Below are 25,141 nucleotides of genomic sequence, written 5' to 3' on the forward strand. Positions count from 1 at the left end.
ACGTTTTTGATTTAGTGGCTAAACTGTATGTTTTTGTACAAATGAAAATGCACAAATTAGCATCATTTTTGACAATATGTCCTAGTTTTTTTATTGCAATAGTTAATAATGGCTATTGCTGTATTATTGTGCAATTGATGTAAGCTGCTAAAAAGGGTTACTTTAACAGGTATGATAACAAACGAACTTTACTGCATATAAATGTCCAGACTAAACAAAAGTCAAACTAATGAAATTGTTTAAGATCAAGGATGTACAACGGATAACACTTTTCAATAAGGATTCATTGTTATCTTCATTAGTAAATGCATTATTAACTAACATCATCAGTGAAAAATAGCTACATTAACTTTTATTCCACCTTTGCGTTTATATTTCATTGAGATCCTTTCCTTTATACTATAAAGTACAATAACTAACGCTTGAAATGCATGAACAAACATTGAAAAATGGCTGTTTGTTAATGTTTGATTAGATAAATATACTACTAAATTTATTAGTTTATTGGCTAGTTATTAAACACTAGATAATGAACATCCTCTTAGATTTTTTTCATCATCATTTTAGACTTACATAATGTCTGTTAACAAATGAAGCCTTATTGTAAAGTGTTAGCAAACAACCTGAATATCCCTAAAAGTTTAAATAATAAACAATAATAATTTTTTTGAAGTGCCCACAATAACAACATCAAAAATACTGTAGAACACGCTTTTCCATTCGGAGAATGCGAGGCGCACCGCAATGTCTTTTTTTGTTGACAAGAAAAAAAGAAGTGTGCTGTGCTTTTTGTGTCGCTAGGCAACCAGTAAATTAACTGTATATTGTGTGCAAGGGCTGCTGTTGATACTAGCTGTCATCCCTATTGCCAGACTGACTTGCCTCTAGGCCTGCTTCTTTTTAATAGTATTGTGATATTCACAATTTGTGAAGTCATAAAGCTCCGGATAACTCGAAACAGTGACCACTAGTCTGCTCTCCATTTTCATAGTTGCCTTTACAACACAAACATTGTTGTCACCTCAACGCATTCGATCACCTCTGCATACATTGATTGAACAAGATGCAACTGATGTAGCGTGCTTTTTCCGCTGAGAGTTTACTTTATTTAACTGCAGGTTCACAGAGCAAAAATTTGAGGCAAAAACGCTTGCGGCCATTAGAAAACATTCAAAAAGGCACCTTTTATCTTAAAAAGCGTGTTAGCTGGGATTGGGCCCTTACTGAATATTGAAACGTCAACGCATATCCATGCAGTGACAATGGTCACAAAAATGTTTGCGTTATGCTTCTTCCACACCTGTAGGTGTCAGTATAAAATGTCTGAAATACTGTCATATCAATGAGCGAAACCTATCTGCTTAGCCAAACAATGGATACATCTAAAATTAAATACAGTACTTCACTTCTAAGTAGCATGGTGAAAAAACAGATAAATAGGTATGAATGAATTTACACTTCTCGTAAAAGAGCAGACAAAAAGTACCAGGATATCTGACAAGTATGCATTTATGGACACTCTACTATCCATCAATAGTAGATTCATAAATGGTAGTAAGTGATGCACTTACACTGATAGGTGACGTGTAGTTTAAGGGCTGGGTTAGCCATATGACGGTGGCTGATAAAGAGCCACCCTCTTGGTCTTGTGCGTTTAGTGTTAAGGCTGTATGTGGATTAGTAGGGAAATCAGCAGTAATCCGAGACTCACCCTTAAAGCCCCTGTTCTGATGTGCTAGATCTGTTTGCCCTTGCAAATTCACTAAACATGCTCTGAAAGTAAACAGTGCTTATATGATTAATAAAACATTATTTTTGCTGCTAGTTACGGATTGTATTTTATTTTATGTGTGAGACTGATGAAACTGGATTCTGATTGGTTGATTCTGTAGGCAGATACTTTTGCATACTGACCGCATAAACAGTATATGTTTGTGTTTTTGTTTACTAGTGAATTTATTGATTTTTTTAAAACTATTTAGACATTAAACAGGTACTTCATCCCAATAAAAAAATTTGGTTTGATTTTGTAGGCACATATCTTTACATAATTTACTGCAGAACTGTATATTCTTGCTTTTTAAATTTATTTTATTAAATTTTATTGATTTATTATGTTAATTATTAAATAATTTGAAACATTAAACAGATATCTTACCAATTTTGCCATTGTTTACTTAAAAACTCCAAATATATATGATTTTCTTTCTTAAAATAGATCTTTTTTGTATAATATATAGCTATTCATTGACTTCCATGTTTTTTTCCAACATTTTACACAACATTTTTCAAAATATCTTCTTTTGTGTTTGTTTATGCAAATATGAATTTTTGTGTGAAATGTTTGTATGAAAAACTTACCGGGCTCAAACATTTGAACAGTAGTCTTATGTGCGTTTTCAGTTAGAATAAAGACTAGAATACTCAGTTTCTTTCTCTTTTTTTATATCTGCAGAGCTCAGTTCAGGAGATTGGAGAGGAGGTGGAGGACGGTGCCATCTATACCATCACACTCCGAAAGGTGCAGCTTCACCAGACGGCCAGTAAGGGCCAGCGATGGCTGGGTGTGGAGACAGACTCTGCCCTCAGTCTGTACGAGACGTGCAAGGGTCGAACCATCAAGGCTGGCACACTGGAGAAACTGGTGGAGTACATGGTCTCTGCCTTCAAAGGGAAAGACTACACGTATGTCACTATTTTCCTCTGCACCTACAGAGCATTTGCCACCACCAAACAAGTGCTGGACCTGCTGCTCAACAGGTAAACAGCCGTCAACCACGAGTACTTCTAGAGGTTTTATATTAAACAGTATGATGTTACTTAAAATGCATTCGTATGTTTCTTAGATATGCCAAACTGCCAGTCTCAGGCAAGACAAAAGTCTCAGCAGAAGACCACACAGAGCTTAAAAAGTAAGTCCTCGTGTTGTTTAAATGAACTCAATTCATTTATCTGCAGTTAAAATTTGATTTGGTAAAATTTTACCTTATTGGTTATCAGATCAGATAATATTCATTTATCATTCATTCATTCATTTTCCTTCGGCTTAGTCCCTTTATTAATCAGGGGGTCGCCACAGCAGAATGAACCACCAACTTATCCAGCATATGTTTTACGCAGCGTATGCCCTTCCAGCTGCAACCCATCATTGGGAAACACCCATACACTCTCATTCACACACATACACAACGGACAATTTAGCCTACCCATTCACCTATTAGTACATGTCTTTGGACTTGTGGGGGAAACTGGAGCACCCGGAGGAAAACCCACGTGAACACGGGGAGAACATGCAACTCCACACAGAAATGCCCCAGCCGAGACTCAAACCAGCGACCTTCTTGCTGTGAGGCGATCATGCTACCCACTGTGCCACCGTGCTACCCATATTAATTTATTTTATCAATATTGGATATACTGTGTATCAGACAAGATTGAATGCACTCAAGTATACATATAAAAACATATAAAAATGATCAAACTAAGATAAAACAAATATTGAGGTGTTTATCTAAAATAAAATAAAAAATATAGGGATATTTAATTAAAATAGATATAATAAATATTACAATATTATTGAAATATAATTTCAATTCAATTCAATTCCCCTTTATTTGTATAGCGCTTATACAATGTAGATTGTGTCAAAGCAGCTTCACATAAAAGGTCATAGTAAATAGGAACAGTGTAGTTCAGTTTGTAGTGTTTAAGTTCAGTTCAGTTTAGCTCAGTTCAGTGTGGTTTAATAATCACTACTGAGAGTCCAAACACTGAAGAGCAAATCCAACGATGCGCAGCTCTATAGGTCCTGAACCATGCAAGCCAGTGGCAATAAATGCAAAATGTTGATTGTCAGCTTAGTGAAATAAGTTTTAATATTAAGTACTAAAAGTAAAATTTAATACAAAAATTTTAAAATACTAAAGTTAATAAATTGTTTAAAAATACAAAATATTGATGTATCATTTTGTTAATTTGCATGTTACAAAATCAAAAAATGCTACGTTATTTAAAAATAAATAAGATCCTAAAATTGATGCTGTCAGTTATAACTTAATGTCAACTTTAAATTGTAAAAATTGATTGGCTTATCAATATCTTCCAGAATTTCATATATCAATGCATCCTTATTTTGTGTGATTGGCAGCACTGTGTCATCTATCCTGGGTGCCTGGTTGGATCAATACTCAGAGGATTTCTGGAGTCCTGTAGATCCGAATGCCTGCAGAGCCTCATATCCTACTTACAACTCAACTTCTCTGGATCGGACCTGGAGAGACGAGCTTTAAACCTGCTGGAGCACTTCCAGCATCGCCAACAGTGCGAGGTGGAGCTTGAAGGTATGATCTCCCCCAATAATGATGTATTTGAATCTTACATTAAATATCACTTCCAAACTAACTTGACGAACCAAACTTAACTATGACGACATGCGTATCATGTACAGGTGATCTGTGCTCCTGCCCCTTTGCCACACCAGAGGAGAGCAGTTTAGAGGATGAATTCTCCCCCTCACACTTCATGTCCTTCAGTCCTTCTCTAGTTGCTGAGCAGTTAACAGTCATGGATGCGGTAAGACTTCATTTTAAAGCTGTCAACTTCAGTTTAATGCCATTTCTATTAGTATTTAAGGTTACTGTGAAGTGCTTGAAATCTACAGTTACGTATTCAGATTTTGACCTATTCTCACTGAAACATGAAGACTGTATGACATAGTGTAGCTCCTCCCCTTTATAAAAACAACAGCCAATAGTGTTTCATATTTATAACAGCTCTGCTCTCTGAGTAGCTGAGCTTAAGCGCATCAATTGAACAGCAAATGATATTCATTTTGAAGGGGGCGGGACATGTGAGATACTAGAGAGCATTTGATTGGTCAGAAGATTTGATGAGAAACTGAAGTATGAGGTGATGTAAAAAAACGATGATCCATTTAGCTGGAAGTTTTGTATGTTTAAATCAGATTTATATTTTCTAAATGTAAATTTTGTCACTATTTGGAACACACTAGCATATTAGATATCATTAAAACTCACATACAGATACTAACATTTAAAAATCATCCTTTTAATTTCATGTGGCCTTTAACATGCGTTTTGACTAAGTGGACATCCAAGATGCAATATTAATATTCACTTAAAGTTCATTAGAGTGTATTGATTCAGTGAGTTCAATTGTTCTGATATGTGACATTGTAGGGTAAATGAAGGGCCCCATTTACACCCGTATAGTGTTGTCCACTTGTGATTAGATCAACAAAAGTGCATCTTACTACAAAGTGCAAATAGGGTCACAGTAATCTAGTGGTTGAGGATCTGAGCTGGTAGTTAAAAGGTTAGAAGTTAAGTTGGATACAAAGATGTAGACGAACTAGACAAGATAGGACAGTCCTGTGCCACAACAACATACAGTGTTGCTTTATGGATCTATTTATGCACCCAGTAGTGCCAGTCAGCAAGTTTTCTGTTGATTTGAAGCAATTCAATATTCTCTGTCAAGCTGAGAGAATTAAACTTGAGAAAATGATTTACTTTTATTGGTCATTGGATGGCATCAATGTAAATAAAGTCGTCCTGCAAAACTGGGTGAATTTGACTGAATGCGTTGTTTTTCACAGGAGCTGTTTAAGAGGGTTGTTCCCTATCATTGTTTGGGAGGCATATGGTCCCAGCGGGATAAAAAGGGCAAAGAGCACCTGGCAACCGACCATCCGTGCTACTGTTTCTCAGTTCAACAGTGTGACCAACTGTGTGATCGCCACATGCCTGGACAACAGGTCTCTCAGACCTTTCCAAAGAGCCAAGCGCATTGAACACTGGATAGAAGTGGCCAGGGTAAGACAACATTTGTTTTTAGTTTTTTAATCACAGGATTAGTGTACTTCACTTTTTACTAAACACTGAAGGTGGCTTGTGTGATGGGCAGGGCCAGACAGAATCTACAGATGTTTTTTGCTTTTTCCTGCGGAGAAATTTGGTAAAAATCTGCAGATTTCTGTGGAATTATTTTGGGAGTATCATAACTAAAAACCTTAATATGTGAAATAAAAATATTATCTTTTTAAACTTTTATTAATGTTTAAAAAATGCAAATCCAATTAGATTCACATTATTTGGTAAACAAAGCAAGTCTCTCATGTAATAGACCTACTAAAGACAGAAATATATGTACAAACTGCATTGTACATAAATCAGATGAACATTTTCATATTAGGGCAATAATATTACTGAGTTTAATTTAAAAACTGAATATATATATAGATTTACACACATTTACTCAAGTAAATAAACAATATTAATGATGGGCTGGAAATCTGTGAAAAATCTGTGGAATTCTGCCGCGCAGATTCCGTGTGGGCCTAGTGATGGGATTAAAAAATGATATTCATGACTTTATTTTACAAGAGCACAAAGCTCATAATTTGTGAGTACAATTGCTGCACATGCACATTTTGCAGTCATGCAGGGTTGTACAAAAACAGTATACACAGGAGCTAAAAAATGGGGGTGTCAAAAATCATATTTAAAGGAACAGTTCAATCAAAATGAAAATTACCCTGTAATTTACTCACACATAACCCATCTTCTGTATGACTTTCTTCTTTCAGACAAACATAGTCAGAGTATTTTTAAATGGAATCCTGACTCTTTCATGCTGTATAATGGTGTTGGGTGGCCCTTGTTTTTGAAGCTTCCAAAAATGCATAAATCTGCTGTAAAACCAAACCATATATGCCAATAAGGGGTTAATACATGTCTTATGTAGTAAATTGGTGGGCTTTTGTTACAAAAGTATTTCTAATTTTAAATGATAAATTCCAGGCTGACATCTGACTCTATGTATGACGCATAACATAAGATGTATTCGTAGCAGAAGAGTAATATACAGTATACTCTATAACCACAATACAATAATAATACAATAGAGAAAACCCAAGCCAAATAGTTTTCTTATTTGTCGTTATCTTCCGAGTCGAATATTCGGCTGCTGCCAAAAGTGATTTAAGTTTATAATTGAAAATATTTAAATAATTTTGTTACAAAACACTTTAATTTGCTTCAAAAGACACACGTATGATGACTTAGTTTGTATTATGAATTTATTCATTTTGTAAGCTTCAAAAAAGGGCCACCACTCAACAACACCATTATACAGCATTGAAGAGCCATGATAAAATTTAAAAACTACTTCAACCGTGTTCATCTGAAACAAGAAAGTCAAATGCACTGAGGATGAATAAATCATGGGGTAATTTTCCTTTTTTAGGTGAACTAATACTTTCAGAATGAACTAATAACACTATAGACCACTTAAAAGCACCCTAGCAACCAATCATATCCAGTACCATCTCTAAAAAACGTTTTCAAAACACAATTACTGGAACAGTTAATTTGTATGGTGCATTTTTGCACATTTCAGGTTCTAATATTTAAACTTTAGTGATGATATGCACCTATATGCCTCTTTAAGCACCCTAAAAACACACTGCCTCAGTGACAGCTTTGTACCTTTATTTCTGAGTGTAACCACCACATGTATATGCTCTAAAAACACTTAGAACCACTAGCAATGCCTTGGCATGCACCCATGACAACCTAGCACTGTTTTGACACGTTTTGCTTCATTATAGTAGCACACGTCTTTCTTCTCAAGCAGTTTGCAAGTGTTGCAGTTTATAAACATTCATTTGTTTGTCTTGACACTAGAAATGCCGTATCCTGAAGAGCTTCTCCTCTCTGAAGCCATCCTGTCCGCCTTGCAGAGCAATGCCATCCATAGGCTGAGGAGGACCTGGGATGATGTTTCCCGGTAAGAGTCTGACTGGATTTCTGTCAGCAACGATTAGCCAGAGTTAAGGATAAGGGCTTTAGCATTAGGCATTAGCCAACTGATTAATGGTAGCATTCTTTGTGCTAGCTTCTTATGTGCTCAGTCATACAGACTGCCTGCTAAAACAGCTTTTTATGAAAGACGTTTTGTTATAGTGATGTAGGAGAGGGAGAAGTTAATGCTAGTTATTCACAGTGTTTGGATTTCACGTGAGCAGATTATGACTCAAGCTATTTGGTTCTGCTTACAGGGAAAGCTATCGGACTTTCCAAGAGCTGTCTGAAATCTTTTCAGACGACAATAATTACTCACTCAGCAGAGAGCTTCTCATTAAGGTGAGGAAAACTCTTGTGGATCTGTGTTTTTTCTTTTCCCCACACAGATTTAAGCAATCCAGAAAGGTCTGTCACTGTAATTATAGAGACACAAGCTTAAGCACACTTAGTTATGAATACTTTGTTCTTAAAATGGGCCTAAAATGTAGGATTAAAAGTGTAAGTGTAAAATAATGTGAAAATTTAAAGTTATTAATTACATTTTTATTTTTTATTTTTTATATACACAGAGGGAAATATAATTAAAAACTTAATTATTATAATTAATATATTAATTACTATAATTACATATCTTCATCGTACATTTGGAAGAAATGTCATCGGTAGTTGGGCATACTATGTGTGGGTGTGTGTGCATACAAGCATCCATGTGTGTGCGCATGTGTAGGTGGGGTGGGGCAAAAAGCTTAAACATTAATCACAAGTTAAACATAATCACAATTGTTTGTTGGACAATTAATTGTCTGCTAAATATTGATGATTGTGATGGAACTAATTATGATAACATTAATAAACCTCACAATCTTTAAATGTATTGTCTCTATTTTTAATTCATAGATAATGCTGATTGAGATCTCATTGATATTTTGACCACTGATCTAAGAAATCTCCCTCTTCCTTTTCCAGTCTGATCACCTTTGGTCAGAAGTCACATGTTCAATCAAGCATTTTTCAAATTTTTAAACGCGCACCACAAAACCACCAGCATTTGCTGTATGTGCTGCTGAAGGAAGACAGGATGTGGTTATATCACACTGTCATTCACTGAAACGCTTAGTGACTTACTATTCCTTTCAGCACTTTAAAGCCATGTTTCTATAGCAGCTGCAGGGTAAACAGAAAGCTATATTCTATTGCACAATATCAGTGCCTGCTGCCTCACGCTCTTGGCCTGCTGGGTTTTCTGGAGAACAGCGTCAAATGCTTTTGTTGCACTTTTCACTAGCTAGCCAGCTTCTGCATTTGATAGTCTCGAAATAAGCCATTCACGTTAAAGGTCTTACGCAACTTTTGTGAATTTTTAACAGTAATTTTGGATTCAGCTATGTGGCTAGTCACACATATTGTATATAATTTTATATACATTTTTATTTGTTTTTTGTTTCATTTCCGTTTCAAATTGATTTGTGCTTATATAAAAAAAGTGGCTCAAAGCATGCTAAACTTCAAAGTTTAAGATTATATTGATATTCTTTGAAACAAGCATGCATTTAAGGTGTTAACCACTGACAGTAAAGAGATTTATAATGTTACAGATTTGATGTTACAGACTATGTTTGACCTTTGAGTTTATAAAAAAAAAAAAAAAAAAATACACACATATATATATAATATATATATATATATATATATATATATATATATATATATATATATATATATATTATATATATATATATATTAGTGTTTTCACAGAAATATTTTGGAGCACAACAGTGACTGATAATAATATTAATAAATGTTTATTGGGCAGGAAATTAGGCATATAAAATTATTTCTGAAGGACTGTGTGATAAAGTCTGGAGTAATGATGCTGAAAATTTTAATAATATTTTAAAATATATTTTAATTTTTACTTTATGTGGCCCTGGACCACAAAACTCTTATCTTGCACAGGTATGTTTTTGGCAATAGCTAAAATATATTGTATGGGTGAATTATTTTTTTTTTAATGCCAAAAATCTGTAGAATATAAAGGAAAGATTAAGTTCTATAAATATATTAAGTAAATAATCTACTGTAAATATATCAAAACTACATTTCTAAATTATTTTTTAAATTAAAGAAACAATATCTGACATTATAAATGTCTTTACTCTCTTTCTGATCATAATAATGTGTAATTGCTGTATTAAAGTATTAAAGAAAACTTTTAAAGACTTTTAATGAATAGTTTTTATATTTATTATTTTGTAAACATTTGTTTTCTTGAATTAAGCATAAGTCTTCTAAACATTTAATTGCTGAACAACAAGAACACTGAAAAATTTTTTCTTGTTTTAGCAAACTGATGCTCTAAACACACAGAAGTGATTCAGGAAGTGAGAGGTTCAATAATAGGTTAAGTTGTTTGTTGTGATCTTTATCTCCAGCCCACAAGTAACTTTCGAAAGTTGCCATTTGCATAGAAAGAAAGAGCGCATGACGAATATTTCCTTTGCGTACATTCAACGTTAGAAAGCAATCTAGAGGAGAACGGTGGAAAGCATTTCTGGTATGTGAGCTGAGGCTGAAAAACTAGCAGTTGCTGCCATTCATTATGAGGGAATTCCTGGCATGAGGTCATAGTTGCTCTGTACAGCCAGATAAACACTCCTCCTAAACACAGAAGGTCTTCCCCAGGGTGTTGGCCGACATATCTCATATATACATGCAGTTAAACACCACGTCCATTCTGCGTCATGGCTTATCATGATGGTGCAGTCTAAAGATTGCTAACAATCTTACGTATGCTGCTAATTTGTATTACCTTTATAAAAACAAACAATAGGTTTACTATAAATAATAATAAACAGTTTTGTAGTTAAACCATAGTAACCACAAATTCACAATGGAAACTATACTAATGGATGCTTTACTCACCACAGTTTAACCAAGGTGTTATACAAATGGTGTAATGAAATACATTCTGTTTGTATGGGTAACAGTGTTAGCTTAGATGCTAACGATAACATATCTTGCATGTTTTAGCACATCTTAGGCTACATGCTATGTTCATCACATTATTTCATGCTTGCAGAGTGCCAACAATGCTAGAATCATGCTAACAACATCTTAATTCATGCTAGCTTGGTGTTAAAACATGTTAGCCTTGTCTTAAAAACATTTTTAATGTATTTTTAAAACTCTCTGTGCATAACAGTTAAACTCCATGACCATTATGGTATATCATGATGGTGCAGTCTAAAGATTGATAACAATTTTAAGTTGATGCTAACCCTACTGAATAAAACAGCCTAAACCAGCCTAGGCTGGTTGGCTGGTTTTAGCTGGTCAACCAGGCTGGTTTTAGAGGGGTTTGGGCCACTTCCAGGCTGGTTTCCAGCCATTTCCAGTCTTAGCTGGTCAGGCTGGGAGATGAACAGCTAAAACCAGCTTGATCAGCCTAGACAGGCTGGGAGCCCAGCCAAAAGTAGATATGTCCAGCTTAAACCAAGCTGGTCAAGTTGGTTTAAGCTGGTTTTAGCTGGTCATTTTCCAGCCTGACCTGCTAAGACCAGTCTGAAAATGGCTGGAAACCAGCCTGAAAGTAGCCAAAACCCCTCTAAAACCAGGCTAGTAACATTTTCGATCTAATTTTTAAACATTCTCTGATCATAACAGTTAAACTCCATGTCTGTTTTGTCATGGTATATATCATGATGGTGCAGTCTAAAGATTGATAACAATTTTAAGTTTAGTGCTAACTTTTATCACCTTAACAAAAATAACCATGGGTTATAAATAAAATTTTACAAAAGTTTTGCAATTAAGCACAAATGTATGATGGCTTTGCTATACTAACAACACCAATGTGTTTGTGGTTATACAAATGGTAGTCAGTGTACCAAAAAGCATGTTTACTAACTGTAATACAACTAGCATAATGCCAACAATGCTAGAAACATGCTAAAAGTGTTAAAAGTGTTAGCCGTGTCTTAGTAACATGAGTAAAGCACTGACTTGAGTAAAACCCTCAAACCTAAACCTTTACAAAGTTATTTTAGACTCCCTGATCATACAGTTAAACTCCATGTCAATTCTGCGTCATGGTATTTTATGACAGTGCAGTCTTAAGATTCCACTTTGACAGCTTTATCTGACTTGAGGTTATACGCCTGCAAGTATTACGTCAGTGAAATGCTAAAATGATGATTCGAACCTGATGTTTCCACAGGAGGGCACCTCTAAATCTGCCATAGTCGAGATTAACCACAAAGGAGCCCAGAGGAGACACCAGCAGCAAAGAGACATGGTGTGTACAAACATAAATGTGATATTATGTTAGTCAAACTTGATATTATTGAAAAAACAGCGTCCTCTTGTGGTCAAAACGTGTCAGGTGTCAGTTTCTACAGCTTACAGTAAATGTAATCTTACAACATTATAAATTGTTTGTTTATTAAGTGTCTCTGTTTTCCTCTCTGTTGTTTAGGGTGTTGTGCAAGGAACGATTCCATACCTTGGCACTTTCCTGACTGACCTCGTCATGTTGGATACGGCTATGAAAGACCATCTGGAGGTGAGAGGGACAGAAAGTGGAGAAAATGAAGATCTGTGTTTTTGTTATGAAATAATATTCTAATTTATGTAATGTTCTGTTTACTTTTTAGGTCGGACTGATTAACTTTGAGAAGAGAAGGAAGGTGAGTCTACAAAAACGTTATTTTATAAAATTAATAGTTTTTGTTCCTGGATGCTGATTTAGTCAAGCTAGCTTAGCTGTTGGAACAGGGCCTAAAACAGATAGTAGCCTAAAACTGAAATTATGTGATGCTTGAAAAATACTTGATGACAAACTTTGGTGTTGGTTTGACAAGCAAGATTTACAAAATTTAAAATAAGACAAGCTTGAAGTTTGAAGGTTTTACTCACAGATATCAATAAAATGTTTCTAGCTTGTTTTAGCAAACAGCTAATATGTCAAAGCTATTTGCTAAGATGTATTAGCATGGTGTTTGAACAAGTTCCCAACATGATTCTAGTATGTTTAGCCCATGGTTTAGCACATGGCACATGCCAATTCATTCAGTGTGTAAACTTTGCTAAAAACATGCTAGCCGTGTGATAAAACCCTTAGTAATAACTTATTTAGGTAAAATTTCCACTTTTTACAAAGTTGTTTGTCTTTCAGACCATTTAAATATTAAAATACGCACTTAAATGCATACATTTTTAAATAAAAGAATACAAATGAAGTGCTTTGCTTGTGTTGATCTGTTTAGGAATTCGAAGTGATCGCTCAGATCAAGTTGCTGCAGCTGACCTGCAATTATTACAACTTCAGCAGAAACCAGCGCTTTATTGACTGGTTTAAGAGAGTGGAGAAACTTACAGAGACTGAGAGGTGAGAAAGACACATTAAAACATGGAGGATATGAAAATAAAAGATTTTAAAGAGTCGATGTTTATTTGTATATTTTTATACATGTAATATATCTTTCTGTGTCAGCTACTCTATGTCGTGTGATATTGAGCCACCATCTGAGTCGTTGTGCAAAAAGAACGGAGGCATCATGAAGCGCATGAGCGAGGAGTCGGGCTACAGCAGCGCTGCGTCTCACTCCAAGTCCTTTGAGCAGCCGCGATTGAGCCAGTTTAAAGACTGCTTTAAAGACGGAGCCGATTCCCTCAGCCTCACCTCTGCAGGATCCAGCGGCTCGGATGCAGACGAGAGTCTCAGCCTGCTTAACTCTCCTGAATCAGGCAGTCAGAGAGTAAGGCCCTATGTTTTATTTATAGTTCCTGCCATCAGTGTTAATATTTAGATCAGGGGTGTCAAACTCGGTCCTGGAGGGCCGGTGTTCTGCATAGTCTAGCTCCATCTTCCTTCAACACACTAGCCTGGAAGTTTTTTTACACAGAAAGAACGTGATTAGCTGGTTCAGGTGTGTTTAATTGGGGTTGAAACTAAAATATGCAGGACACCGGCCCTCCAGGACAGAGTTTGGACACCCCTGATTTACATGATCTGTGTTATTTTAGTGTCACTGGGTTACTTGAGTTTTTTTTTTTTCATTTTAGTAAAATCTTTTAAAAGATTTTTATGTTCTGTCATTTTTTTTTCAGTTTTTAAATTTTTATTCAGTTTATTAGTGGTTTTAGTCATTAATTAATCAAGTTCAACTTAATTTTAGAAATATGGCTTTACTAGCAGAAATCAAACAAGTGTTTTGTACTTTATTTTAATTCAAGTTACAGAAATTTAAAACAAACAATTATGATAGAAATAATTATGCCATTTTTCCCAGTGATGGTTGCAGCTGGAAGGGCATCCGCTGCGTAAACATATGCTGATAAGTTGGGCGTTCATTCCGTTGTGGCGACCTCAGATTAACAAAGGGACTAAGCTGAAAATAAATTGAATAAAATAAAAGAACTATGCCAGTGATGCAGCTAACACATAACCTTCTCAGTTTTGCAATGTAGAATTTAATATATTATATATATATATATAATATATATATAATATATATATATATATATAATTTTTTTAATTAATTAATTTATTTTTTTATTTTATATGTAAGTATTTCCTAAGGCTGGATGTTTAATAATTTTTCTGTGTTTTTGTATCTTATTTTAATTTAAATAAAATTTTTATATTAAATTTTTGAATTTAAAAGCTATACTTTATTTTTTAGCTATTTTGATCGATTTTTTTAATAAAAACTATATATGTGTAAAAAGTGATTCTATATAAAAAGAAAGCATATTATATGCAGTTAAAATTTGTGCTTTACTGTTTCAAATAACTTATAAAAATTCTAAATATGGGTCAAATATTGTTGTAGTGCATAAATTATCATTTAGATTATATAAAAATGTAGCAAAATTCGGACATATACTTAACAAAATATATAAAAGTATAAGAAAACTACATTTTAATGTAAAAAACACAAAACCCATAGTTATGCACAGAAATGCAACGTTTTATCTCACTTTTTTGTTTAGATGCTTGAAAACTGCTTTTTGCATGTGAGCCATATTCAAAATGCATTAACCTGACTTTCTATCTTTCTCCAGACATCCACACCAACTGTGAAACACTCATCAACCTCAGACACAGGAGAGCTCCTGTCTGATTCCTCCACTAAGGTATTTGGACTTTCATAACCATATTTTACCTTTGAAACGAAGTTATTTCAAACATGATACAATAAAATCTATCTTCTCCAGCTCTGGGAATCACCCACCCCATTCTCTGGAGGCGTCTGGATCAGGCTTGTGTTTAGAGTCAGGCTGCAGTAGCTCCACATCTTCCTCCTCCTCTTCCTCCTCCTCATCTTCAGTCTCAGCCTTTACAGGACGCACCTTCAACTTTCACAAGCGCTCAGTCTCTGGCATCTCAGACTACTCGTCTCTGAGTCTGCCGCTCTATAACCAGCAGCGAACGACTGCTGCATCATCAGAGTCAGCCTGGACTCAGACAACGGCAACATGTACAAGAGCATCCTGGTGAGTGGGAGAAATTATGAAAGATACGAACACATGATATTATTGGAGCGTTCATAACCTTGTATAGGGCAAAAATCATATATTATGGTAAGTGTCAGATTAATCTTAATGATCATGTTTTTCAGGTCACTAGTCAGGACAAAACCCCTGGGGTCATTAGGAAAGCCATGGCCAAACACAACCTGGACAACGACAAATCTGAAGACTATGAATTGTTACAGAGAGTCTCAAAACATAAAGGTAAGTAATTGAAAAATGAAATATTAAAGAGTTCAGGTTCAAGTTCAATTTATTTATATAGCACGTTTCCAACTACCACAAGGCTGCACAAAGTGCTTCACAGAGAAAAAATAAACAGATGATGTGGGCATAAAAACAGTAACAGCAATAGGCACATAATAGAAAGTGTAACAATAAAAAGAACAAAAATAAATAAATAAAAATAGAAATTTGGCCTAATTAAAAGATCTACCACAGTTGACCACACTAAACAAGATTAAGAACAGGACTGTTTTGATCCCCCCCCACTCCCAGCCACTAACTGTAGGCAAGCAAAAAAGAGCTTGTTTTTTATTAGTTATTGGAAGATATTAGCTTGTGTCCACCAAAAGTCGTTCTCAATAGGTGAGAAAGTGAGAAATGTATTTTTTTGCGACTAATTTTACAATTCTGATATTTTTGAATTTTATATCTTGTAATGTCTTGTAAATCTCTCATGTAGTAAAAAAAGAATTAAAGAATGTACATTATGAGTTTAAAATGGCAAGAATTGAAAAATATAAAATTATAAAATAATAATAAAAATGAAACAATTTTCTTTCAATTTACTTCACAATTTATCTGTTTTCTTGATATTTTGCAATTTTGACTTGATTTCTGAGATTTATGGGAAAAGGCCAAAATTTGAGAAATTGAGAAAAATATTATTATTACTATTATCATTATTATTATATTATTATTATTAATATATTTAAATCTGCTTATGATCTTAGCTACATTTTAAGTAACCATTTAATTTATATATTTATTTCAGTCTCAAACATAACACGTACGCATTTTAACTTTGATTCCATTTTCTAAATTAATTTGTCACCATATCTAACCTTGATTTTCTTTTCCCGCAACAGAACTCAGAATCCCAGATAATGGAAATGTTTTCTACGCCATGAACTCAACTGCCAACTACGACTTCTTGTTGAGAAAGCGTGGCGTCCCAAAAACCTGCCGCTCGAAGAGCTCCCCGAGCTTGACTCTACCGCGCATGAAGCAGAAAGGCTTCAAAATCCCCAAGAGCTTCTTCTGAAAACACTCTGAAGCTGTCGGAGATTATCCAGAGTCACTTTATTAACCCCCTACAGTATTATCTGGATCTTTTATCCAATGGAGTTGTTGTGTTATCGAGCTTCTATGTTCTGACAGGAAGCGACCTCTGCGTCTCCTGTCCCTACGGAACCTCTACAACCGCCCACCGTGGCTCTTACAAGGTTTACCTTAAGACTGCACTTAAGAGCCACATTCATGCATGAGCACACTAAACAAAAACATTTCAAGCACTTTAGAACGGTCCTTAAAGCAAGATTTGTGGTCCTCTGTCCTTTTCAAAATTCTAAACGAATTTTCTGTTTGATTCATCTCTGCCACTGGACTCAGTCGCAAAATTTGTCACAGTCTCTCAAACATTAGGACTGCTCATGGAATAGTGACAGTATTACATGTACAGTACAAGATGTGTAAAGTGTACAGTCTTTTGTTTTTTGTTTTTCTTCTTTTACATGGCCCTTTTGACTGTTGCTGCTGCCAGTTTAGCTTGCCTGTTTTCCTCGAACTGATACAGTCTGAAGGGGTGTGCAATATTTATCCGTGTGAGCTGTCATCATCCGGTATGTCTTTTATTTGCAAAACCAAACAAAAACACATGTTGAGAGTCCACTTGCAATGACTATTAGTTATGAAAGCAAAAAATATCCCTGCGTGGGGTTTATTTTCTTTTTTTTTTCTGGATATGATACCGTTAAGTAATATCACAAGTAAGCTAAGTTTGAGGCCAACGTTGTTCATCTCAACACTGCAGTCTTTAGTTTCTGAATGAATCTGTTTGTGAACGAATCATTTGAGTTAATGTTTCACTGATTCATTAATGCTTCATTTCTTGCTTCATGAAGTAGCCATTTTGAACAAATTATTCAAATGATTCGAAAGTCTAAGATTGCAGTTAGAACAAACTTATATTGTCAAGAAAGCAAAATATATCAATATAATATGTTAAATATGGTTTAAATAACAAAACTGGAGGCCAGTGTTTGTTTCTCAAGCTAGGTTTTGCCTCTGAATGATCTCTTTCAGTATGAATCATTTGAGCTAATGATTCAACTTGAGTTAATGTTTCAGTGATTCATTAATACTTGCTTCATGTATTAGCCATTTTGAACAAATCATTCAAATGACTCAAAAGTCTATTAGAACGCATTTAGAACAACCCTATATATTGTCAGGAAAGCAAAATATTTAACAATATATATGTTTTAAGTGTCAAAAGCAAATGCAAAAATATTTTGAGCCAAGCATTTAAGCCAGTGATTCACGTTGAGTCAATGTTTCAATGATTTTTTTTTTTTGATTTATTTATTTTTGAACAAAGTATCATACATATAATATCATCAACAAAAGAATACATTTCAACATGGTCGAAAATGGAGTGGGATGAAGCACAAGCTTATGATTCAAAAACACTTACTTAATTTCTTGCGTCATGAAGTAGCAATTTTGAACAAATCTTTCAAATGATTCGAAGGTCAAACAGATTGCAGTTAGAACAAACGTATAATTTGTCAAGAAAGCAAAATATATAAAATATATGTTAAATATGTTTTAAGTAGCAAAACTGGAGCCCAATGTTTGTGTCTCAACGCTAGTTTTGCCTCTGAATGAGTCTCTTTCTGAACGAATCATTTGAGCTAATGATTCAGTTTGAGTTAATGTTTCATTGATTCATTAATACTTGCTTCATGTATTAGCCATTTTGAACAAATCATTCAAATGACTCAAAAGTCTATTAGAACGCATTTAGAACGACCCTATATATTGTCAGGAAAGCAAAATATAAAACGTTAGTAATGTTATAAATAACAAAACCCAAGGAAACATATTTCGAGCCAATCATTTGAGCCAAAGATTCAAATGATTCATTAGTACTTACTTAATTTGAATGAGCAACTTTTAACAAATGATTCAAAAGATTTAGAATGCAGTTACAACAACCCTATAATTTTTCAGGAGAAAAAATATATAACAATAAACGAAGCAAAATATAGGTAATAAGTAATAAAACTGAAGGCCGATGTTTGTTTCTCAACACTACAGTGTTTTATCACTGAACGAGTCTGCTTCTGAACGAATTATTTGAGCCAATGTTTCAAAGATCCAGTAATAGTGGCCTCATTTCTAAATCAATTACTCATTTTGAATGAATCGTACTTTCTCAGTGGGCACTACATTTCTATTTCAATTTACTTTTCTACATCAGTTAAAGAGGACTTTCTATACAGTATGACTATATACAGGATGCCATTTTGTCATGATCACATACAAGCTACAGTTTTCGTTTCAGTTCCATTCATAAATCCCTCTCGGCCTTACAGGATAGTAAATAGTTCTCTGCTCACACATTGTTTTTTTATCACACTGTACAGTAAGAAATATGTAGTGAAGTACTTCCTGCCACCTGCTGGCAGTTTTGGTGTCCATTTATTAATTCATGACAGATCTGAAGTCAGCATAACAACACTCAGCAAAACTTTAACTATCGTTACTATGAAAACAAATGCTATATTGCACACCCTTATTTCAGGCATCATTTGGTTCACTCGAGACTGAATGATTCTTTTATGACTGATAGAAGTGACTTGGTTTCCTTTATGACAAAGGTTTTCCGAAGTCGCGTTTGAGCAGGAGGAGATGACAGGTCTCAGATGCAGGCCCGCTGTTATTTATGGCTATTGAATAACCATAAGTAATATTATTAATGCTTTTAATGCATATAAAATATATCAATGCCAAAGCCGTTCTCTTTCATTTGCAGACGTGTTTCACATTATAAAACGCTGTAAACTCGAAAGGCTTTTTTGTACCAAACACTGTGAGTGGCTTCACCCTGCTACGCCTTTTTGCAATGTGAAGTTAAAGGGATAATTTAAAAACAAAAATGAAACTTTACTTCACGTTTACTGTTGTTTTTTTAAATTTAAACACAAAAGAAGTTATTTCGAAGAATTTTGGAAACCGATAACCATTGGCATTCGTAGTCTGAACAAAATACAGGTTGCAGGTTTCAAACATTCTTCAAACATCTTCTTTTGTGTATTACAGAAAAAAGAAAAACGCATAAACGTTTGGAACCACTTTTTTTATTTTTGAGTGAACTATCCCTTTAACTACATCCATGAGTGCTCTCTTACTATGTGTTTTAGCGTGAGAAGGGAATATTGTTCCCTTCAGGAAAGATTTTCAGAATGTTGGTGTGTGAGTGTGTGGTGAAGAGGATTTATATTGTCATACGATGAAAGAAATGCACCAAGTGTTGGTGCTTTTCTGCTACTATGCCAACTGTGTAACTGGAACAAAATATAGATTGTGCTTTACTTATAATTTCTGAAATGATCAAAGTGCACGGAGAACTGATATGCCAATAGTGATCCACTCTTCAAATATCTCCTTGCTGTCAGTACGCTGCGCGCGAACATGATGTGAAATTTCTGCCTGCAGCTTGTCGCTCGACACGTGCCATATCTATCCACACTGCGTTTTGTTTGTTCTGGTCCCCCTTTTTCTACCCTTTTGTATGTCTGAACCTAACTCCGAATGTTCATGTCAAACTTTGAATGTCGCCCCGTTTTATTTATTCATGTTTATAATTGTTTTATTTATAATTTTATCGTTGCAAAGATAAATTAATAAATGCACCTTTGTATGTACAAACAAGCACTACATTTTTTAAAGAACTTACAAATAAATGTGGGGGGCGCTGAGACCCCGATACTTGATGTTAATGTGTTGTTGTTGTTCATTTTGATGTTCAATACGATGTTCAATGCGGATCCTATAGTCTGAGACGAGTATTAAATATAATTTATAATTGCTATATTATATTAGCATAACTATTTAAATGAACAGTTAAATTAAAACAAATAATGTGGTTTTGTGGCAAGGACTTTGCAGATTTGTGTGTTATTGTTTTTCAGCATCAATGAAAGCAAAAGACTTTTTTTTCTGATTTTCATCGAATAATCAATATCACGAAATTCGCCTCTTTGATTAGTGTCATAATTGTACAAACAACCTTTATGTAAAAAATACATACTTTAGGGAGTTATTTCTAATCAATTAATCTAATATTTATTTAAGTTATTAATATTTAAGTGAATGTAATTTTTTTATTTGAATAAAACCCTTATTTTAGATGTTATCATTTTTAGATGTTTTCACTGTATGAAATGTAGCTGCTTAAACTCTATAATTGCACATACAGTTGAAGTCAGAATTATTAGCCCCCCTGTTTATTTTTTGCCCAATTTCAGTTTAACGGAGAGAAGTTTTTTTTCAACACATTTCAAAACATAATAGTTCTAATAACTCATTTCTAATCTTTGCCATGATGACAGTAAATAATTTTTACTAGATATTTTTCAAGACACTTCTATACAGCTTAAAGTGACATTTAAAGGCTTAACTAGGCTAATTAGGTTAACTAGGCAGGTTAGGGTAATTAGGCAAGTTATTGTATAACAGTGGTTTGTTCTGTAGACTATCGAAAAAATATATAGCTTAAAGGGGCTAATAATTTTGACCTTAAAATGTTTATTAAAAAATAAAAACTGCTTTTATTCTAGCTGTAATAAAAAATAAGACTATCTGCAGAAGAAAAAATATTATCAGACACACTGTGAAAATGTCCTTGCTCTGTTAAACATCATTTGGGAAATATTTAACAAAGAAAAAGAAAAATCAAAGGAGGGCTGACTGAAACTGATAAATAAATAAAAAACTGACTGAAAAGATAAATAACTGTGATAAATGCATTAAACAAAATCAGGCACTTTGTGCAAAAACTCTCCTCATTTTCCAAATCGACCTCCTGAATCTCCATTAGATAACTTATTAAAGCTTGAACACACTCAAAACATTGCATTTCTACCATTTAAACCTGAATCACAATATTAACCCAAGCTCTGCAAATCAAACCAGAGGTGCTTGGGAAGAGAACTTAGGTTTTCAGTTCTCTGATGAACACTGGGAGCATATTCTTGAGCTCACACATACCTCTTCTATATGTGCAAGACATGGGCTTATACAATGTAAGATCCTACACAGGGTTTACTACACTAATGCTAGACTTGCTAAAATATACCCTTCTGTCAGCGATGCGTGTAATAGGTGCAAACAATCACCAGCGGATCTCATCCATATGTTGTGGGAATGCCCCAAATTATTTGTTTTAGACTAAAATATTTAAAACTTTAAAAGATGCATTCGGCATAGATCTGGATACAAATCCACTTTTGGCCATTTTTGGGTTGGCAGTAGATGCCAACCTTTCAGTAATGGTCCAAAAGGCTTTAGCTTTTACTACTTTAATAGCGAGACGTCTCATTCTTTTAAAGTGGAAACATGTCACTCCACCATCTTTTGATGCATGGATAAAAGAAGTGTTTACTTGTATTAAATTGGAAAAGATTAGACTATCACTTACTGGTTATTTAAAGACCTTTGACAAGTTGTGGCGCCCCTTTTTAGTTATCTACTAGCAAACTCTCTTGATTCTTAAACTGAGCAATAACATAGGAATAAAAACATATTTATTATTTATTTTCATCTTATTTAGTTATTTTTTATTAAATTTTTTTATTTTTTTTTACCTTTTTATCATTATGGTTAATTATTAATTTTATTTATCATATTATTATTATTATTTTTTTTTTGCTTTTTTCTTAATGAGAAGTCAGAGGCTGTTGAGGGAGGGAAATGTTCAACTGGGGTTGGGGTAGGGTAAACACTAACATGGATGGATAATTATAAAATGACTGTTATGGTTGATATTCCATGTAAAAACCTAATAAAAGAAATTTGAAATAAATGCATTAAACTATATTGCTTTCATTGAGTTTGTCAAAAAAGGGTTATATACACCTTTAAACTTTACTAAAGATATTTGACAAAGTTTAATAATGTTTCTAAAGAGATTACTAGTTAATTGTTTTAGGTCATCTATAAAATGTTTTCAAACTGGGCTCTGGGGACTCTTTCAGGGCTTAAAGGAAGTGTTATGGGGTCTGTGGATAAGTCTGGAGAAAAGGCATTTAAAAAATTCAAATAAATAAAACATAATGAATGAATGATTTTATTAAAAACAAATAAATAATACAGAAATTGTTTGATTAAATAAATAAGAAAATTGATTAAATAATTTGATAATTGATAAAGTGTTTCTGCACGAATTAGCGGTTCATTCCACTGTGGCAACCCCTGATAAAGCAGGGAATAAACCAAAGAAAAGTGGCACAGTGGATAGCGCTGTTGCCTCACAGCAAGAAGCTTGCTGGTTCAAGCCTCGGCTGGGTCAGTTGGCAGTTCTGTGTGGAGTTTGCATGTTTTCCCTGTGTTCGTGTGGTTTTCCTCTGGGTGCTCCGGTTTCCTCCAGAGTCCAGAGACATGTGATATAGGTGAATTCCGCTGTGGCGACCAAATTAATAAAGGGACTTTAAGAAAAGAAAATGATTGAATGATAATAAGAAAAAAAATTATATAATTTTGAAAAAATAATATGTAAGACATATTTTCTCATTTATAGCCTACTGTATATGGCTGTATATGGCATCTATAGGACTTAAAATCCCCAGCATTAACCTCAGTATTTATTAATAAATGCAAACCAAAATCCTCTGTCGTATTTCCTGAGGTACGTCTGCATACGTCATTTTCCTGCGACACAGGTCAGGTCGGCCGCTCGCTACTGCTCATGTTTAGCGGAACGAGTCGCGCTAACGTCAAACATGGCTTTAAGCAAGACATACGGACAGAAACCCATTAAATTCCAACTGGAAGAAGATGGAGATTTTTACATGATTGGATCGGAGGTTTGTAATTCAACGAGATGATCGTTTTCACGAAGATTTAAATGTATAAACCGCAGATGGCTTTGCTATGGATGCTAATACAGTAGCTAGCTCGCTAATGTTGTGTTTATTTTGTTGTGTGATCGATAAGAGAGGACTTTATTGATGTCTAAACCACCCCGGGATATTTTATATCTCAAGTAGAGATGTATTTTTGGCGGTGTTGTTGTTTTGAACACAATATAGTTTACAATTGACAGTCACTGACAGAACTGATGACTACTATGTAGAACTGCGAGTAGCATTACTTATTAACGTTAAGGATGTAAATTACGGTAGTTAGTTTGAAATGTGGTCATAAATATTAGAATATGTAGTGAATTAAAGCGATTTCAGCCTTTTTGTAATATTAAATGAAACAGAAATGTACGTTTTCGCATGAACATGAGCACGTTTGCTATTTTTTTTTTTATATAAAAATGAAAAATGAATACAAAGTCATGTCAATAACAGATTTGTTGAGGTGTGGTTGTAGTAAACACAGTGTTAATTTACCTGAGGTAAACAGTCACTGAAAGAACTGGTTACGTCTATTTAGTCTAACCTTAAAAAAAAATATCAAATGTTTAATTGAACTTAAACTAGCATTTATTAATGTGAAATTTTGTCATTAATATGTATTTTATATTACAGTAAGTGTACTTAACATGTACAGTGTACTTGCCTTAAAGCGTACTGTAGGATAAGGTAATTACATGTGTTAAGGTTAGGTTTAGGAATGGATCTGGTTATTATCCAGTTTTTGACAGTAACTATGCTAATAACCATGTTAGTAATTATGATCAGTGTTGTGCTAGTTACTGAAAAATAGTAACTAGTTACAGTTAATAATTACTTTATTCAAAAAGTAACTCAATTACTCTATCGATTACTTACACCAAAAGTAATGCATTACTGTTAAAGGTAATTTTTGAGTTGCATTTCCAAAGAACATTTTAACCCTCCCAATAATGCCCTTATAATGTCACTTCAGTGCTGCATGGAAAATTGAAATTCATTTGCATTCTGACAACTAAAACACGGAACAGACTTAAATAAAAGGTCATTTTTAAACATTAATTTAAGTCAGACCAGCAGCACAAAAATAAAAAAATGATAAACCAGCTGAATAATATATTTAGAAACAAAATGCTACAAAATAAAAGTTCCTTCAACATCATAAAAGTTTGTATTTAACCCTTAAACATGTTCCTTCACAGCTTGAGTAGGAAAATAGCAACAATATACAACAAACACAAAACCGTAAGAAGTAAATAAATAAATGGAAGTAATTTAAGCAAACAAACACATAAAACAGCTTTTTAAAAAATTAGTAATTTTCAAACTACCACAATTAAACGTGGTATGTCAGCAACTTATGGAAAGTAAGCTGTGTATATTCAAAGTGCAAAATCACAGCAGTTTTCTGTCAATACAACACTATTTAAATAACGTGTTCTGAAATATAACAGAAATGTGTCACTGTGTCTACTAAACTCATCAATTTGTTATACAGATAACAAACGTGTGCTTATTTATTTGAAACAACAGACATAGTAGTATTAGTAATTAATAAGAGTAATGTTAATAGTCTCTCAGGCGTGCACACTCTGTCTACTCTGAATGCATTCGGTGTCTCTCTCACGCATTCAGTCTCTCTGTGTTCGCTTT

The 25,141-nt window shown here is 34.1% G+C and overlaps 1 protein-coding gene across 1 annotated transcript in view; it reads left to right on the forward strand.

Annotated features, from left to right (window-relative positions):
• Positions 1–17,208, forward strand: part of ralgds (ral guanine nucleotide dissociation stimulator) — a 30,510-nt gene extending 13,302 nt beyond the window's left edge. The window contains 21 exon segments of the mRNA XM_056463436.1: positions 2,456–2,760; positions 2,847–2,912; positions 4,148–4,212; positions 4,215–4,340; positions 4,448–4,572; positions 5,618–5,701; positions 5,703–5,834; positions 7,707–7,740; positions 7,743–7,809; positions 8,081–8,165; positions 12,043–12,120; positions 12,301–12,387; positions 12,479–12,511; positions 13,091–13,212; positions 13,318–13,582; positions 14,892–14,963; positions 15,045–15,064; positions 15,066–15,253; positions 15,256–15,323; positions 15,449–15,563; positions 16,451–17,208. Of these exon segments, the coding sequence (XP_056319411.1) occupies positions 2,456–2,760; positions 2,847–2,912; positions 4,148–4,212; positions 4,215–4,340; positions 4,448–4,572; positions 5,618–5,701; positions 5,703–5,834; positions 7,707–7,740; positions 7,743–7,809; positions 8,081–8,165; positions 12,043–12,120; positions 12,301–12,387; positions 12,479–12,511; positions 13,091–13,212; positions 13,318–13,582; positions 14,892–14,963; positions 15,045–15,064; positions 15,066–15,253; positions 15,256–15,323; positions 15,449–15,563; positions 16,451–16,626 (2,313 nt within the window). The 3' untranslated portion in view covers positions 16,627–17,208.
• Positions 17,209–25,141: the final 7,933 nt, after the last annotated feature.

The sequence above is a fragment of the Danio aesculapii genome, chromosome 8 (assembly GCF_903798145.1).
Source record: "Danio aesculapii chromosome 8, fDanAes4.1, whole genome shotgun sequence".
NCBI lineage: Eukaryota > Metazoa > Chordata > Actinopteri > Cypriniformes > Danionidae > Danio > Danio aesculapii.